The sequence below is a fragment of the Elephas maximus genome, chromosome 17 (genome assembly GCF_024166365.1).
Source record: "Elephas maximus indicus isolate mEleMax1 chromosome 17, mEleMax1 primary haplotype, whole genome shotgun sequence".
Taxonomy (NCBI): domain Eukaryota; kingdom Metazoa; phylum Chordata; class Mammalia; order Proboscidea; family Elephantidae; genus Elephas; species Elephas maximus.
In genome coordinates this window covers 41,359,941-41,379,161 of record NC_064835.1, presented here as the reverse complement: position 1 = coordinate 41,379,161, position 19,221 = coordinate 41,359,941, and the positions used below count along the sequence as shown (strand labels likewise).

At 45.2% G+C, this 19,221-nt stretch overlaps 1 protein-coding gene across 3 annotated transcripts in view; it reads right to left on the bottom strand.

The window, feature by feature from the left end:
* FBLN7 (fibulin 7) overlaps positions 1-17,715 on the bottom strand; it is a 104,580-nt gene extending 86,865 nt beyond the window's left edge. For all 3 annotated transcript variants that reach the window (XM_049857056.1, XM_049857057.1, XM_049857058.1), the window contains exon 1: positions 17,632-17,715. In XM_049857056.1, coding sequence (XP_049713013.1) covers positions 17,632-17,715 — 84 coding nt within the window. The remainder of the gene's footprint in view (positions 1-17,631) is intronic.
* Between the last annotated feature and the right edge of the window lie 1,506 nt (positions 17,716-19,221).

Genomic DNA, 19,221 nt, shown 5'->3' with positions numbered 1-19,221 from the left:
GAGCCTTCTCTCTGTTCCTCCACAATTTCAGCAAGCTCATTCCCACCTTAGGGCCTTTGCACTGGCTGTTTCCTCTGCCCAGAAGAATCTGCCCTTGATCCTCAAAAGTCGTACTCCTTGTCTTTCCACTTTCACTTAGAAGACCTCTTGGCCACCCTCCAACACAACACGCCATTTCAGTTTTATGCCCTGATACTTTTCTTGGTTTGTCTTTCGCTTACTGCTTGGTCAGCAACTTGACAGCAGGTTCTGCCTTCTTCATCTTTCTCTCCCCTGACACATACTGAGCACTTATGATGGCCTATTCTTTCAATGTCATTCATTTTCTCCTCGCTACCACACCAAGAGATGGGTATACATATTATCCCCATTGTTCAGTCAAGGAAACTGATTCACAAGGGGCAGTACATTGCCCCAGATCACTCGGCGAGAAGAGTCAGAGCCAGGATTCAGGTCACCACTGTGAGTCTTAACCACTTGCCACACTGCCTCACGCATGGCACCACTGCTTCCTCCGGCCCAGGACAGCACTTGGCCCAGCAACATCATGAGTTCTTAGAACATACCGTTGAATGAGTACAACATCTTACCAGTTAGATTCCTTCTGGAAAGGTAAAATCTTTTATTAAACAATCAGAGACAAGACCTAAAATGCAGGAGCTCCAAGAAGTAATTCTGGCAGATGTTCTCATTGCAGCAAAAATGTAATGTAGATGCTTCTCTACAAGCAGGTTTTTTGTATCTACTATTACAGACACCCCTGACTTGGAGCTCTGTGAGCCTTTCCTTTCTTCAAATCATCCTGTGAATCATCTGACTCTCTCAGCTCCCTGTAGGCAGGTGTGCTGCACTGAATTACTTACTGTGGCCCTTATAGTCAGTCTTTTTGCCTCCCACAAAATGATTGGGTGGGACTATGCAAATACGGTATTTGTGGCCCACCAAGGGGATTGAACAGCCTGCTGAGAATGCAGATGAGATGCATGAAACCCCTGTGGCGGGGGGGACCATGCAAATAAGATGTATGGAACACTAACAAGGGGATTGGTCAATTCTGCCATACCACTAGGCTTTAAAAAAGTCAGTCCCAGAGAGAGGCATGGATCTTACTGCCACTAAGAAGAACAGACAGGAGTGGATCATGTCCTTTGGACCCAGGATCCCTGCACTGAGAACATTTTAGACCCAGGAGACAGAGAGAGAGAGCGTGCTGTAACACCAGAGACCGTGCAAGACCACAAGAAGAGGCAGCAGAAGAACGACTGCAGAGAAATGGCAGCAGCAGAACCAGGAGACTGGCACGAGATGGCGCAGTGGGCTTCCCATCCCATGGAGTAAGGTGGTTACAGTGGGTGTGCCGATCCACAGAGTGAGAGAGCTGAGTGCCTTCAGGCAGGAACCTTCCTGGCAAAGTCCAGTGCCTCCAGGCACTTGTCAGTAGAACTAGGCTTGCCAACCCACAGAGCGAGAGAGCTAAGCGCCTTCGGGGGAAGCTTACTGGAATAGGGTGCCCTTGGTCACTTACGAGTGGAGCTAAAGAGCTTAGTAACTTTCCCGAGGAGGGCAGATTGCCAGGCCGAAGGGCTGAGAGGCCGAGGGCCAGAGAGAGGCCTGCCTCGCAGGCATAGCTGGCAAGAGGCTGTTCTGATCTCAGAACTGTATCCTGAGTCATTCCTGATCCTGAATTGTAATCTGTTACTTCCCTAATAAACCCATAACTGTAAGTACGGTCTGTGAGTTCTGTGTTGTCGTTAAAAAGAATTATCCAGCCCAGCAGAGAAATAGAGAGTGCTGTGAACAGATGGCTGGTATCAGAATTGGTAAAAAGATTGGAGGGTTGAGGTATGTCTGACCTTCACCTCAAAGCAATCAGCCTTAGGCTGTTCATGCTAATAATGATTGCCCTCCCGCCTTGTGAAATTAGACCAGGAGGTCTGACACTGCCACCACACCATTTTTACACCAGGTAGGGCTCCCTGGGCAGTGCACCCAGTTTCTGGTCTTACTCTCAGACCCCAGCCCCCTGCTGCAGAGATGGGACCAGGAGAACACAGCCTCATAACTATGTGAGCCATTTCCTTGAAATAACTCTCTCTCTATACATATATATACATATATATAGGGTCTCTATGAAAAAAAATTTTTTTTTTTTTTTTTTTTATGAGTCAGAATTGACTCGATGGCAATGGGTTTGGTTTATAAAAAAAACAAGCTCCTTAGCCATCAGGCTCCTTACTAGCTCAGGCAGTCAATTGGCAGCTAAACTGGCATTGATGAGCTGACCCAGGCCACACTATGCTAAATTTTCTTTTTTCTACCCTTCTTTATCTCATTAAGGGGCCCCGTAGCACGTTGGTTAAACATGTAGCTGCTAACAGGAAGGTCAGAGGTTCAAACTCACCAGGCTCTCAGCAGGAGAAAGATGTGCCAGTCTGCCCTATGGGGCAGTTCTACCCTGTCCTACCTATATGGTTGCTGTGAGTTGGAATCAACTTGTCAGCAGTGGGTTTGATTTTTGGTTTGGTTTATCTCATTAGTTCCCATATCAAGGAGTCGTTCTCCAACCCTCCCCCCAGTCTCACCCAGAAAGAGGCTTTCTCTGGGAAGTCAGTGGAGTGGTGAGTTGGCCAAGCAGCACTCAGTCAGTCAGTAGAAAAAACAGGCAGGGCCATTTTTCCTCCTCTCACTTCTTCCTCTGGCCATGCTCCCAACATTAGGATTCAGCTGATACTTTCTTGGGCACATCAGAGTCCTTGTCTAACCATATGGGGATAATGGTGCTACTCTTGCCTGCTTTAAAGCCTCAGTCTAGAAAAATGGTAATATCTAACAGTGAGAAAACAAAACAGTAATGAATTAAAAATAATTTTCCTGAGGATGTGTTAAAAAAAAAATTGAGGGACTAAATCAAGAAAGACGAAGACACAGACTCCAGTCTAGAAAACATAGACTCCCACTCAGGACAGCAGAAAGCCCAAGTCCTTGGGGAGCCTCCGGGCACAAGCCTACAGAGAGCAAGACCAGAGCAGAAGAGCAGAGAACTAGGGAGTACAGTCTTCAGGGAAAACAGCCCTGACAGATTAGCTATATGAATTTTTGGAAACAATTGAGCTTATGTAGGTGACAGAGAAGACAAGAGGGAAAAACTTCAAGAAACTGAGAAGTTACACAAGAAAGGAAGTTAATCACAGTTGACTATTTGGCTCTGCACTGAGCAATGGAACAAAGTATTTACCTGTCATCACAGGAGATCAGTTTCTAGAATTGTGAGATAACCTCCATGGTATTTAAAAGCATTAAAAGCAGGTGCTTCAAGGGAGAGTGGTTATGGACCAATTTCTTTAAGCACACAAACTACCAAAACTCACTCAAGGAAAAAAAAAAAAATCTAACCTTAATAGTCCTGTATCTATCAAAGGAACTGAATTCATAATTTAAAATCTTCCAAAAAAGAAATTTCCAGGCCCAAATGGCTCCGTCAGTGAATTTTACCAAACACTTCAAGAAGAAATAACAACAATTCTGTAAAATCTCTCCCAGAAAATAGAAGAAACACTTCCCAATTTATTTTATAAAGCTACTATTGTCTTGATCCCGAAACCAAAGACATTACAGAAAAAACAAGGGACCGGGGAGCAGCAAACTTTATATACGTAAATAAAGGGCCGTTGTAAACATGTTTGTCTTTGTGGACCAATATGGTCTCTGTCACAACTACTCAGCCCTGGTCTATTGCAGGGGTCAGAAAACCATGGTCGTGAACCAAGTCCAACTACACTAATTCATTTACCTGTCATTTATGGCTGCTTTTGTATCACAATTGCTTGTGTGAGTTTTCTGACCCCTGCAATAGACCAGGAAACCATGGTGGCATAGTGGTTAAGTGCTACAGATGTTAACCAAGAGGTTAGCAGCTGGAATCCAGCAGATGCTCCTTGGAAACTCTATGGGGCACTTCTACTCTGTCCTATAGGGTCACTATGAGTCAGAATCGACTCGACGGCAGTGGCAGGTGCAATAGGCCAATATGCCTCATTAACACAGATGCAAAAATTCTCACAAAATGCTAGCAAACCAAGCAGGGTTTATCCCAGGAGTTCAAGGCTGGTAATCCACCTTACTAACTAAAGAAGAAAAAAAAACCCACAAGATCACATCAATTTAGGCAGAAAAAGCATCTGACAAAATTCAACATCCATTCATGATAAATTGCTGTTTTTGTTAGGTGCCGTAGAGTTGGTTCCAACTCATAGCCACCTTACATACAACAGAACAAAACACTGCCCGGTCCTGCTCCATCCTCACAATGGTTGTTATGCTACTGTAGCAAATTAAGATTAGAGGGAAACTTTAGCCTGATAAGTGGTATCTACAAAAAACATACAGCCAGCACCATATTTAATGTTGAAAAACTGAATGTTTTCTTCCTAAATTCTAGAACAATGCAAAGGTGTCCAATCTCACATTCAACATAGTACTGGAAGTTTTAGTCAGTATAAGAAGGCAAAATGAAGAGAGAAAAAAAGACACATAGATTAGAAAGGAAGAAGTAAAATTGCCCCTATTCACAGATGACATGATTGTTTATGTAATAAATCTTGAAAGAATCCACAAAAAAATACCCTAAAACTAATAAGTGAGTTTAACAAGGTCTCAGGATTCAAGGTCAACACAGGAAAGTCGATTAGATTTCTATCGTCTAGGAATAAACAATTGGTAATTAAAAATTTTGAAGTAATACCATTTAAAATAGCTTCCAAAAATGAAACACATAGTTATAAATCTCTCAAAACATGTACAGAATCTGTATGCTGAAAACTAAAACAAGCTAATGAAACAAAATCTAAACAAGTAGAAAGGTACATTGAGTTCACAGACTGGAAGACTTAATATCCTGAAGATGCCAGCTCCCCCCTAATGGATCTATAGGCTTAATGCAATCTCAATAAAAATCCTAGTAAGATTCTTTGGTAAATATACAAAAGCTGGTTCAAAACTTTATATAGAAAGGCAAAGAAACTAGGATACCCGAAACAATTTAGAAAAAGAATAAAGTTCTTTTTTTTTTTTATTACTAAAGAATAAAGTAAGTGGAGGGCTCACTCAACTTGACTTTAAGATTTACTATAAAGTTATAGTAATAAAGACACCATGTCACTGGGAGAAATAAATATATGATGAACTGATTTTTAAGAAGGTTTTTAGGCAATTCAATAGTCTTTTCAACAAATGATGTTAGAACAAGTGGATATCCATATGCAACAAACAGTCCTCAATAAAAACCTCATATCTGAATACAAAAATTAACTCAAAATGGATCATAGATCTCAATGTAAAATACAAAATTATAAAAATTTGAAAGAAGAAAATTTTCGTGACCTGGGGTTAGGCAAAGTGTTCTTAAACATGACACCAAAAGAACGATCCATAAAAAAAAATTATAAATTGGACTTGATTAAAATTTAAGACTTTTGTTCTGTGAAAGGCACTGTTAACACAAGTTACGGACCAACACCTGAAAAAAGACTTGTGTTGAGAATATATAAAGAGCACTCAACTATAAGGAAACGAACAATTCACTTTAAAAAATGGACAAAAGACTTAACAAATACTTCACCCACTAGGTTATTCGTATGGCAAAATGAGGTGCTCGATATTATTGGTCATCAGGGAAACACAAAACCACAGTGAGATACCACTGCCTATTAGAATGACAGAAAAAGACACACTCGCAAAACAAAGAAAAACTGTGCCAGCAAAGTTGCAGAGTAACTGTCTTTCATATATTGCTGGTGAGAGTGTAAGATGGTACAATTTCTTTTGAAAAAGGTTTGGCAGTTTCTTACAAAGGTAGACATGCATTTACCATATGGTCCAGCATTTCCACTCCTAGGCATTTCCTCAGAGAAATGAAAATGTATGTTCACACAAAAGCTGAAGTGAATGTTTATAGCAGATCTAATCATAATCCAAAAATCGGAAATGACACAACAGGTGTTGTTCAGTGGGTGAACTGATAAACAACTGTGGTACCCCTGTACAACAGAACACTACTCAGCAATAACAAGGAACTTTGACACGTGAAGTCGCCAAGAGTAGGAATCAACTTAACGGTACTGGTACCCAGAACAACGTGCATGAATCCCAAATGCGCTATGCTAAGTTAAAGAAGCCAGACTCAAAAGGCTGTGTACTCTTTGATTCCATTTACATGACATTGTGGAAAAGGCAAAACTAGTGACAAAAAACAGATCCATGGTGGCCAGGGCCTGGAGTGGGAGAGGATGTGACTACAAAAGATACCGAGATGTGGTTTTGGGGAGATAGAACTGTTCTGTATTCTGACTGTAGTGGTGGTTACCACAAAGAATACAACTTTATGATGAAAATCATGGAAATGTACACTAACAAAATTTTTTTCAGTTTAACTGTAAAAAAGCAATGTACCAAGTGGGAGGAGGAAAACGAAAAGAGTGACCTTCTAATGGTATCACTCTGTGACATCTGGTAACAGAAAGAGGCTTTGAGGAGTGGAGACCTTCTGAGACACCATAGAACTCTACCCCACAGGGTGAGGAGGCTGAGATCCTGCGCCTCCTGCCCACCTAGAGGCATCGTCAGGGGTAGGGTAGAGTACCCACTGCCTTTGAGTTGATTCTGACTTATAGTGACCCTATAGAACAGAGTAGAACTGCCCCATAAGGCTTCCAAGGACCAGGTCATGAATTTGAACTGTTGACCTTTTGGTTAACAGCTGAGCTCTTAACCATTGCACCACCAGGGCAGAGTGGGGTTTGTTAAATATTCTCGCTGTCTTGTCTCTTCATCAGGGCTGTTTCCCTTCCAGTCAGAAGAGCACAGAGGAGAGTAATGTTGAGAGAAAGGGCACCCACTCATGAGCTCTCCACACTGCTTGGCCTCCCTTCTTTCCTCAAGACTACCTACTTTCCATCAGCCGGTCACAAGAATCTGGGAAGTGCCTCAGGACAGACGTGCTGACAAGAGGTAGACAAAGGGAAAGCTATGGAGAACAGCAGGAGAGATAAACAAGGCTGTCCATCGCCACAGAACTGCTGCTCCAGAACCTCGCAGAAAGCAGCTCACCCGTGACCCTGTCACACACACACACACACGTATATCATAGATATGCACACACATATGCACACCACCACACACACCATCACACATTCACACAAACACACGCACACAAAATTACACACAGAGATGCGTGCACACACAGACACGTGCACACACAGTCACACACAGGCACATAGACAGACACATGTGCACACACAATAACTCACATCGTCATGCACATACACTCATATACCCAGACACATGTACTCAAGCACACACACATGCACACACACAGAGACATATGCACATACATGCACAGACAACACACACACACAGCCATATGCAGACACATGCACAGAAAACCACACGTGCACACACAGGTACACACCCATCATGTTTCCCCTGGGCTGTCACCTAATACAACAAAGTGAGCACTGCTAGGGTCAAACAGTGGAACCCTACTTAGGGCTGTGGGCTGCTCCAGGAAGTGCTCCCACTGCCTGTACCTGGATGGCCTTGGGGATGCCTTGTCACTGGGCCTTTGTCCGGTGCCTCTTGCCTGACCCCACCCATCTCCTCTGTGGTAGACGGTCCTGTGGGTACAATTCATTCCCCCCAAACACTGGCTGAGTCTTCACCAGCCAATAGGTTTTACTGCTGGTTCAAGGGCCCCAGGGCTTACATTATTTTCAGATCAGGTAAACTCCAGGTACACCAAGTCATCTCAGATCTCATGTGTCCAGTCCTGTGTCCTCTGTGAATTTCCCTGCCCTTGGCCCTCCTCTGGGTCCATCGCTTTTAACTCTGAAAGCTGGGGTTCCTTGGATCTTAGGCACCTGCTCTATTAGAATCACTAGAGGTGATTTTAAAAAATACTGATGTTCACTGGATGGTGCCTGGCTACCATTACTGAACATTTTGGATAAGAGGGTCCATAGAAGAATCCTGATCAAAAGGGGAAAATGCAGAGCAGAATTTAAACTTCTCATGGAATCCAGACTTTCTGGAGCCATGGAGGTTGGATGAACCCCTGAAACTATTGTCCTGAAATAATCTGTAAATCTTAAACCAAAATACCCCCTGAAGTCTCCTTAAAACCAAACAATAGTTTAACCTAACTAGTGAAAAATGCTTTGAGCATTATGCCCTTTTAAGATCTATATATGTGGGATCAAATAGACAAAAGCAACTCGAAAGATTAGGCAGGAACTTTAGTGGGCAGTGAGTCTATGTTAATGGGGGAGGAACAGGAGGATGAAAATGGTTGCACAACTCAAAGAATGTAATGAATGTCACTAAATTGTACATGTAAAACTGTTGAATTGGTATATGTTCTGCTGTATATATTCTCAACAAGAAAAATAAAATAAATTATTTTTAAAAATAGTGATGCCTGAGCCCCACCCCAGACAAACTGAATCAGAATCTCTGGAGTGAGACCAACATCAAGATTTTTTGAAGCTCCCTGAATGACCTGATGTGCAGCCCGGTTGAGACCACAGCCTCAGCCCAAACCTGCTCAGACCAGCACCAGCACAAACATGTTCTACGCTCCACTGAGTCCTCTGAACTCCCACTCCCAGTTACCAGTTGTGTTCAAGTAGATTCTGACTTATGGAGGCCCTATGTGAGTCAGAGTTGAACTGTGTTCCACAGGGTTTTCAATGGCTGATTTTTTCAGAAGCAGATTGCCAAGCCTTTCTTCCAAGGCACCTCTCAGTGGACTCCAACCTCCAACCTTTCAGTTAGCAGGCAAGTGCATTCACTGTTTGCACCACCCAGAGACTCCAAGCTGTTACTATGCACTAGGTAAAAAAAACAAAAAACACCGAGTTAAAAAAAATCCATGTGCGGAGGGCATTATGCTGAGTGAAATAAGTCAATCACAAAAGGACAAATACTGAATGAAACCACTACTATAAAAACTCATGAAAGGGTTTACACACAGAAAGAAACAATCTTTGATGATTATGAGGGAGGGGAGGGGAAAGGAGGGAAAAACACTAACGAGACAATAGATAAATGGTAAATTTGAAGAGTAAGATAGTACACAATACAGGAGAAGTCAGCACAACTTGTCCAAGACAAGGTCATGGAAGCTCCATAGACACATCCAAACTCTCTGAGGGACCAGATTACCGGGCTAAGGGCTGGGGACCATGGTCTCAGGGGACATCTAACTCAATTGGCGTAACATAGTTTATAAAGAAAATGTTCTACATGCTATTCTCGTGAGTAGCATCTGGGTGTTAAAAGCTTCTGAGTAGTCACCTAAGATACTCCACTGGTCTCACCCAATCTGTAGCAAGGGAGAACGAAGAAAACCAAAGACAAGGGAAAGACCACAACTACCACAACCTCTACCAGACTAAGTCCAGCACATCTAGGTGGTGCCTGGCTACCACCACCTACTGCTCTGACAGGGATCACAATAGAGGGTCCCAGACAGAGCCAGAAAAAAATGTACAACAAAATTCTAACTCACAAAAAAAGACCAGACTTACTGGTCTGACAGAGGCTGGAAAAACCCTGAGAGTATGGCCCCCAGACACCCTTTTAACTCAGTACTGAAGTCACTCCTGAAGTTCACCTTCAGCCAAAGATTAAAAAAACCCCGTTGATAAAGATCATGGAAGAAAAAATAGGGACAATGTTAGAAGCCCTAATACATGGCATAAACAGTATACAAAACATTATAAAGAATATAGAAGAAAAAATAGACAACTGGGAGCTCCTAAAAATCAAACACCTATGCTCATCCAAAGACTTCACCAAAAGAATAAAAAGACAACCTACAGACTGGGAAAAAGTTTTTAGCTATAACATTTCAGATCAGCGTCTGACCTCTAAAATCTACGTGATACTGCAAAAACTCAACTGCAAAAAGACAAATAACCCAATTAAAAAATGGGCAAAAGATATGAATAGACAATTCACTAAAGAAGACATTCAAGTAGCTAACAGATATATGAGGAAATGTTCACGATCATTAGCCATTAGAGAAATGCAGATGAAAACTACAATGCGATTTCATCTTACTCCAACAAGGCTGGCATTAATCCAAAAAACACAAAATAATAAATGTTGGAGAGGCTGTGCAGAGACTGGAACACTTCTACACTGCTGATGGGAATGTCAAATGGTACAATCACTTTGGAAATAGATTTGGTGCTTCCTCAAAAAGCTAGAAATAGAACTACCATACGATCCAGCAATCCCACTCCTTGGAATATATCCTAGAAAAATAAGAGCCTTTACACGAACAGATATATGCACACCCATGTTTATTGCAGCACTGTTTACAATAGCAAAAAGATGGAAGCAACCAAGGTGCCCATCAACAGATGAATGGATAAATAAATTATGGTATATTCACACAATGGAATACTATGCATCAATAAAGAACAGTGAGGAATCTGTGAAATATTTCATAACACGGAGGAATCTGGAAGGCATTATGCTGAGTGAAATTAGTTGCGAAAGGACAAATATTGTATAAGACCACTATTATAAGAACTTGAGAAATAGTTTAAACTGAGAAGAAAACATTCTTTTGTGGTTACGAGAGAGGGGGAGGGAGGGCGGGTGGGAGAGGGGCATTCACTAATTAGATAGTAGATAAGAACTACTTTAGGTGAAGGGAAAGACAGCACACAGTACAGGGGAGGTCAGCACAGTTGGACTAAACCAAAAGCAAAGAAGTCTCCCGAATAAGCTGAATGCTTCGAAGGCCAGTGTAGCAGGGGCAGGGGTCTGGGGACCATAGTTTCAGGGGACATCTAAGTCAATTGGCATAACAAAATCTATTAAGAAAACATTCTGCATCCCACTTTGAAGACTGGCGTCTGGGGTCTTAAACACTAGCAAGCAGCCATCTAAGATGCATCAATTGGTCTCAACCCACCTGGATCAAAGCAGAATGAAGAACACCAAGGACACATGGCAATTATGAGCTCAAGAGACAGAAAGGGCCACACGAACCAGTGATTACATCATCCTGAGACCAGAAGAACTAGATGGTGCCCGGCTACAACCAATGACTGCCCTGACAGGGAACACAGCAGAGAATCCCTGAGGGAGCAGGAGAGCAGTGGGATGCAGATCCCAAATTCTCATAAGGCCACACTTAATGGTCTGACTGAGACTGGAAAGACCCCGGTGGTCATGGCCTCCAGACCTTCTGTTAGCCCAGGACAGGAACCATTCCTGAAGCCAATTCTTCAGACATGGATTGGACTGGACAATGGGTTGGAGAGGGATGCTGGTGAGGAGTGAGCTTCTTGGATCAGGTGGACACTTGAGACTATGTTGGCATCTCTTGCCTGGAGGGGAGATGAGAGGGTGGAGGGGGTTAGAAGCTGGCAAAATGGACACAAAAAGAAAGAGTGGAGGGAGAGAGCAGGCTGTCTCATTAAAAAAAAAAGGAGAGTAATTCAGAGTGTGTAGCAAGGTGTATATGGGTTTTTGTGTGAAAGACTGACTTGATTTGTAAACTTTCACTTAAAGCACAATAAAAATTATTAAAAAAAAACAAAACTGTTGCTGTTGAGTTGATTCCGACTTGTAGCGGCCCTGTAGGATTGAGTAGAACTGCCGCACAGAGTTTCCAAGAAGCACCTGGTGGATTCTAGCTGCCGACCTTTTGGTTAGTAGCTATAGCTCTTAACCATTGTGCCACCAGAGCTCCAGCCAAAGATCAGACAGGCCCATGAAACTAAATGGACACACCAGCCCAAAGGCAAGGATGAGAAGGCAGGAGGGGACAGGAAAGCTGGTAATGGGGAACCTAAGGTTGGGAAGCGCAGAGAGTTGACACACTGTTAGGCTGGCAACCAACGGCACAAAACAATTTGCATATTAAATGTTTAATGAGAAACTAATTTGCTCGGTAAACTTTCATCTAAATCACGATAAGTAAAAAAGAAATCATATAAATGTAAATAATTTTCTTTGTCCTTTACAATTAAAACAACACAGGGAAATAAATTATTTTATTATCTTTTAATGCACATTATCTTAATAAAGACCATGATTTTTTTTTATTAAATCCACATTTGGTCCCTGCCCCTGGAACCCTATACAGGGGAAGACAGACAATAAATGCAAAATCCATCAAAATATATCATTAGAAACAGTGATGTCCTTTGCCAGAGCCCTTTAGGGGATCATAATAAAAATACAAGGGCATGGAGGGGACCTGTTTAGAATTGTGTTGGAAAGACCTCTGCAAAGGGGAGCTTATTTGAGCAGAGACCTGAAAAATGAGAAGCAGCTAGGAGGTCCTGAGGCCTTCCTTATAGTTTATCCTGCAGGCTTGCCCAGACCAGTGCAGGTGAGGAGGGACACCTCAACCAAGGGATTTATGGTGAAGGATAGTGTTTTAGTCATCTAGTGCTGCCATAACAGAAATCCCACAAGTAGATGGCTTTAACAAAGAGAAATTTATTTTCTCATATTTTTTTTTTTTTTTTAGTAGCTTACAAGTCCAAATCCAGGGTGCTGGCTCCAGGTGAAGGCTTTCTCTCTCTGTTGGCTCTGGAGGAAGGTCCTTGTCCTCAGTCTTCCCCTGGTCGAGGAGCTTCTCAGGCACAGGGACACTGTGTCCAAATGACGTGCTCTGTTCCCAGCATTGTTTTCTTGGTGGCATGAGGTCCCCCTGTGTCTCTGCTTGCTTCTCTTTTTATATCTCAAGAGAGTGCCTTGAGACACAATCCAATCCTGTAGGTTGAGTCTTGCCTCACTAATACAACTGCTGCCATCCTCCCTCATTAACATTATAGAGGCAGGATTTATAACATACAGGAAAATCACACAATACTGGAAATCATGGTCCAGCCCAATTGATACACACATTTTTGGGGGGACATAATTCAGTCCATGACATTCCACTCTTTGGCCCCCAAAAAATCACATCTTTGCAACACATAAAACATATTCGTTCCATCATATCATAGCAAAAGTCTTAACTCCAAGTTCAAAATCCAAAAATTCCTCTTTAACTGTGAAATCTAGGATACAAGTTATCTGCTTCCAAGGGTACAAATGGCAGAACAGGCACAAGCTAGACAGTTCCATTACAAACGGGAGAAAGTGGAGGAAAAGAAGGGATAACAGGCACCAAGGAAGTCAGCAGAACACATTACATTAGCCCTCAAAGCTCTGAAAATAATTCTCTGTTCTCTGAGACAATTTACACAATGGCCATGCCCTCCACACTCTAGGTATTAGCCACACTCTCCAGATTCTGAGCGGATGCCCCTCAGCCCTGGGCTTGAACTCCACCTTCCGGGCCCACTGGGATGGCAACTGTGCTCCCTCAGCTTTAGGCACACCATTCTCCTAGTCTACCTGAGTGGTAACTCCACCCTTAGAAACACCAGAGGCCGTGGCTCTAGCCTTTGAAACCCCTGAGGTCATGACCATACCTTTTGAGACTAGAGCAGTTCAGCTTCTTGTGTTCCTTGTCTCTTCAGCTTCTGCTTCATGGTTTCTGGGCCTCTCGGCTCCTCAGGCCTCTCACCCGCATCTGCCCTGCTGGGGCAAGTGTTCCAAAGCTCAGTAGCTTCATTGATAAGTGCCCAGAAGCACCCACCCTGTCAGGAAGCCTCCTGCACACAGGCACTCAGCTCTCTGGCTCCATGGGTCGGCAAGCCTAGCTCACCAGTAAGTGGCCGGAAGCGCCACACTCTGCCGGGAAGCCTCCTGCGCACAGGCACTCGGCTCTCTTGCTCCGTGGGTTGGCTCCAGCACCATCTCGCGCTGGTCTCCTGGTTCTGCTGCTGCTGGTTTTCTCCTGCTGTTTCTCACCATCTGTGCCTTCTTTGGTGTTAACAATTCTCCTCACTTTCTTCTGAGTCTTCTGTCCATTCAGTTTCAAAACCGCTTCCACATTTTAGGTATCCGTTAGAGCAGCACCCCACTCTCTCAGTACCAAATTCTGTCTTAGTCGTCTAGTGCTGCCATAACAGAAATACCACAAGTGGATGGCTTTAACAAAGAGAAGTTAATTTTCTCACAGTCTAGTAGCTTACAAGTCCAAATTCAGGGTGTCGGCTCCAGGCGAAGGCTTTCTCTCTCTGTTGCCTCTGGAGGAAGGTCCTTTTCCTCAATCTTCCCCTGGTCAAGGAGCTTCTCAGGTGCAGGGACCCTGTGTCCAAAGGATACACTCTGCTCCCAGCACTGCTTTCTTGGTGGTATGAGGTCCCCCCATCTCTCTGCTCTCTTCTCTCATTTATGTCTCAAGAGATTGTCTCAAGACACAATCCAATCTTGTAGATTGAGTCCTGCCTCACTAACACAACTGCTGCCCACCCTCCCTCATTAACATCATAAAGGCAGGATTTACGACATATAGGAAAATCACACAATACCAGGAATCATGGCCCAGCCCAATTGATACACACATTTTTGGTGGGACATAATTCAATCCATGACAGATAGTTTCACTAAATTTTTTAAAATGAACTTCTACGGATAATCCCTTTCGCTCTCTTCCCTTTTCACACAGCTCAGTGAGACAGGTGCTTTTGCAGATGAAGAAACTAAGGTTTAGAGGACAAGGAGTTTGGTAAAGCCTGGATGTGGCAGAGCGGGGATAGGACCCAGGTCTTCCAGGAACAGAGCCTGAATGAGCTGCAAACATCTGAAAACTGCCATCATCTCACCTGTTTTCTCGGTCACTTCAGGAGACAGGTATTAACCCATTCCCAGAGGGTACACATAGCTAAGATCAGATAATGACAGGGCCTGGCACCCAAGTGTCTCATCATATATTCTCTTCACCCTGCCTCCTGGGCTGGCCCAGGCTGGGAGCCATTTTGGGGATGCACCCATCTGTGCCTCCGGCCCTTTCTTCCTTTGCCCCTGAGGTCTACTTTGGTTTTGTGATCTAAAGAATTTTTTCCCCGTTGCCAAGTCAGTTCTGACTCACGGAGGCCTCACGTGTTACAGGGTAGAATTGCTGCACAGGATTTTTTTGGTTGTAATCTTATGGAAGCAGATCACCAGGCCTTTCTTCTGTGGAGCTGCCAGGTAGGTATGAACCACTAGACCCAGCCTGGTCTGAGTAGCTTCCTGCAGGACCCACTCACCACCACCTGCACTATCTTCACCCACATCTGGTCTGACATGAGTTCCTCTGCCTAGAATTCCTTCCCACACTCCAGGAGCTTCTAGGTAGACATGGGCATGCCTGCCTGGCCCAGGAATTTGGTCCTAGGGCAGGAAGTATGAACGAGCATCTGTAGGAATGGGAAAGGCTTGGAGCCCAACTACAGAAACTGAATTTATTCCACTCCTTTCTGAGTATGTGACCTTGAATAAGTCACAACCTCCCTGGGCCTCAGTCCTCTCGTCTACAAATTAGGGGTGACTACAGTCCCCACCTCACAGGGCTGCTCTGAGAATTAACATCTGGAGGACACTAAGCAAAGAGCCCAATAGACATTAGGCATTCAGTAAGTAGTGCAGGCCTCCCTCCTGACTACTGTTACTGTTTTTGTTGGTCGGCTTGAGGTAGCCACTGTCTGCACCGCTGCCCACCGACCAGGCCCATCACAGAGGGAAGGGTCTCTCTGGCTGCCAGAGCTAGTCTGGTTGTTGCTGGCTGTAAATCTGACAATTCCAGTTCTACCTTCAGAAGATGAATTTTAATCTGCATTCCTTAATTTAAAAAATCACCTCCTAATAGGTGATATGGCATCCCTGAGTGGTGCACAAAAGGAGCCTGGTGGCGCAGCGGTGAAAGCAGCTCGGCTGCTAAAGGAAAGGTTGGTGGTTTGAATCCACCAGCTGCTCCTTCAGAGAAAGATGTGGCTGTCAACTTCTATAAAGATTACACCCTTGAAAACTCTATGGGGCAGTTCTACTCTATCCTATAGGGTTGCTATGAATCGGAATCCACTCAATGGGCAAAGGGTTTTTTGGGGATGATGCAAACAGTTAAGCACTTGGCTACTAACGGAAGGGTTGGCAGTTAGAATACACCCAGAGGGCCCTCACAAGAAGATCTACTTCTGAAAGGTCACAGCCATTGAAAATTCTATGGGGCACAATTACACTCTGAAACACATGAGTCTCATTTAACTAGATGATAACTGGTCTGGTTTTTTGGTTAATAGGTAATATAAATGTGAACCTGGCCAAGTAAATTAATCCAGTAGGCACAAGGAAAATATTAGTCCAAAGGACTAATGGACTACATGAACCACAGCCTCCAGCAGCCTGAGCCCAGAAGAACCAGACGGTGCCAGGTTACCACCACTGACCACTCTGACAGGGATCACAATAGAGGGTCCCAGGCAGAACAAGTTAAAAATGCAGAACAAAATTCAAATCTACAAAAAAAAAAAAGACCAGACTTACTGGTCTGGCAAAGAAGGGAGGAACCCCTGAAAGCATGGCTCCAGGACATCCTGCTAACTCAGAACTGAAGCCACTCCCAAAGTCCATCTTTCAGCCAAAGATTACACACAAGCACCCATTGCCATCGAGTCGATTCCAACTCACAGTGATCCTATAAGACAGAGTAGAACTGCCCCATAGAGTTTCCAAGGAGCGCCTGGTGGACTTAACTGTCGACCTTTTGGTTAGCAGCAGTAGTACGTCTTAACCACTAAGCCACCAGGGTTTCCAGCCAAAGATTAGATAGGCCTATAAAACAAACAATAACACACGTGAAAAACGTGCTTCTTAGTTCAATAGAGTGTATGGACCAAACCGGCAACACCTGCCCAAAAGCAAAGACAAGAAGGCAGAAAGGGGTAGTAAAACTGGAAGAATGGATTCAGGAACCTGAGGGGGTGGGAAGATCGAGAGTACTGAGACCTTGCTGGGATTTCAACCAATGCCACAAAACAATTTATGCGTAAATTTTACATGAGAAACTAGTTTGCGCTGTGAACTTTCACATAAAGCACAATAAAATTTAAAAAAATTAATCCAGTGGGACTTGTTGAACAAATAAAAATGCAAAAAGATAAAACAGCAAGCTGCCTCTGTGTGGGAGAGAAAATGTAGCCCCATATCCAAGACGTCGCAGGCTCAGGATAAGATTGCTTCCGAAACCTCCACGCCAGCCCTGCCTTGGAAGTGCTGCTAACTGCTAAGAAAGTCATGCACGTGTTCAAAGAGTTGATGGTGGTGAGAAGGATGTTTCAGTTAGAAATTTAAATACTGGAAGTTGGAGGGCAGAGACATCTGATTTAATTGGGTGACTGAGCTCTCATGAAGACCCAGGAAAGACCCACATCTCATAAATCCTGAAGAAATCTTCCTCCAACCTGCGATTCTAACGCCGAGCCTCTCCGCCGCCGGAGAACCAACGCGCTGGCACAAACTGCTCGGCGGGTCTGGGCGTCCCGTGGGACACAAGCCGAGTCCTCCCAGACGCCTGGCCCGAGAAGCATCTGAGGTGATAGGTGGGGGAGTTTGCGCCTCCCTTCCAACACCTAAAGCCCAGCCCATGAATGCTCCAAGCCCCCCACCCAAGCATCCGAGTGGAATGTGGCCAGCCCCGGTCCCGCGAGCGGGAGAGGAGAGAGGCGGGACACTGACCTGGGAAGCCCGAGACTCGGGGTTGGCGAGGAGCAGCAGCAGAAGGAAGAGCGCGCAGGCAGAGCTGGGCACCATCTTGTCCATCGGAACCTTTCTGCGTGTGAAGGGGAAATAACTTTGTCTGCCTTTCCTGCCGAGTTTGTCCCCGCCGATGCGGCAGCCGCCCCTCGCGGCTCTGTCAGGGAGGGAGGCCGGAGCGCACCGGGTCGGCTGGGATCCGCGCTGCCCGGCCCGCGGCGCTCGCTCGCCCGTAGAGGCGCAGTCTCGGATCAAGGTGCGCGGCGCACCCTACGCCGGAGCACCCGCAGCCACCAACGTCCGCAGGCGCCCGCACGAGACAGTCTCGGCGAGGAGGGGAGGCGCCAGCCCCTTGGCCAAGGCTGAAGGAGGAGGGGCTGCCCGGGCAGGAATGCGCCTGGGAGCGCGCCCGCCCGGCTCCCCGAGGAGGCTGGGCCGGCGCCCGAGCCCAGAGCGGGCATCCTTCGGACCCAGCGCGGCCTCGCAGGAAAGGCGGACCCAGGCCGAGCGTCCCTGACCCCACAAGTGCTGGAGGCTGAAAGTCCACCCTGGGTCGGGCCGGCACTGACTGCCCCGTTTCCCAGCCGGGGAGAGTGCGGCTCACGTCACCCAGTGGCAAGTGACAGAGCCTCGATCCAAACCCAGGTGTGTAGCACTTCAAAGCCTACCTACAGCTGCCTCCACAGAATTCAGAAAGGACCAGTTTAGCCAGAAGCTAGGGTTCATAAGCATGGAGATGAATTAGACTAAGTTCTCCATCCTAGTAGTGTAGTGCCTTTTTAAGTAGTGCTTGGGTGGTGCAAACCGTCTCTGCTTTAAGCTGCTAACGGGTGCGTTGGAGGTTCGAGTCCACCCAGAGGTACCTCAGAAGAAAGATCGTTGAAAACCCTGCGGAGCACAGCTCTATTCTGACACACGTGGGATCGCCATGAGTTGGAGTCACTCGACAGCAACTGGTTTTTGTTTTGTTTTCATTCGGGGACCAAGAACAGAACACTCAAGGTGATTGCATTGTTAATCTGATCATCTACAGTCCTTCACTTCTCAGGGACAAGAAACTCAGTTTAAAACGGAGAACAAGTTATTGAGACATTGGATCTTTGCTGAACATAGGTTAGGAAATAGGCTGGGAACGGGAGACATTAGCAGTTTGAAGTTCCCTGCATCCAGGGGCTGTGGACGGAACCAGATGGCCTCAGACCCGAGCTCCTGGAAAAGCATCATTTAGGTTCTTACTTGGAAGAATGTTTTCAGGATGCAACACTGCAGATGCCATGGTGCACACCAAGCCTGGCCAGGCCCCAAATCTGTTTTTCCCTCCCTGCAGTTCACTTAGCAGAACGCAGTCAGAGCTCAAGAAACAGATCTCAGAGGGCTGAGGTCTCAGAGCAGGTGCTGTTTTCCATTGGAAGCATGAGAGGAAAGTTGGATTCCCCTGAAAAACTAGGGGCATGGTGCAGGCTGGCCGCTTGAGCTTTCATTATCCAGGAAATCCTGCTGTGCTTCTTGCTCCACCTTCCTGCCTGAGGAAGTAGAGCGGGGCCAACCTAATCTTATTTCGCATTCTTGTTT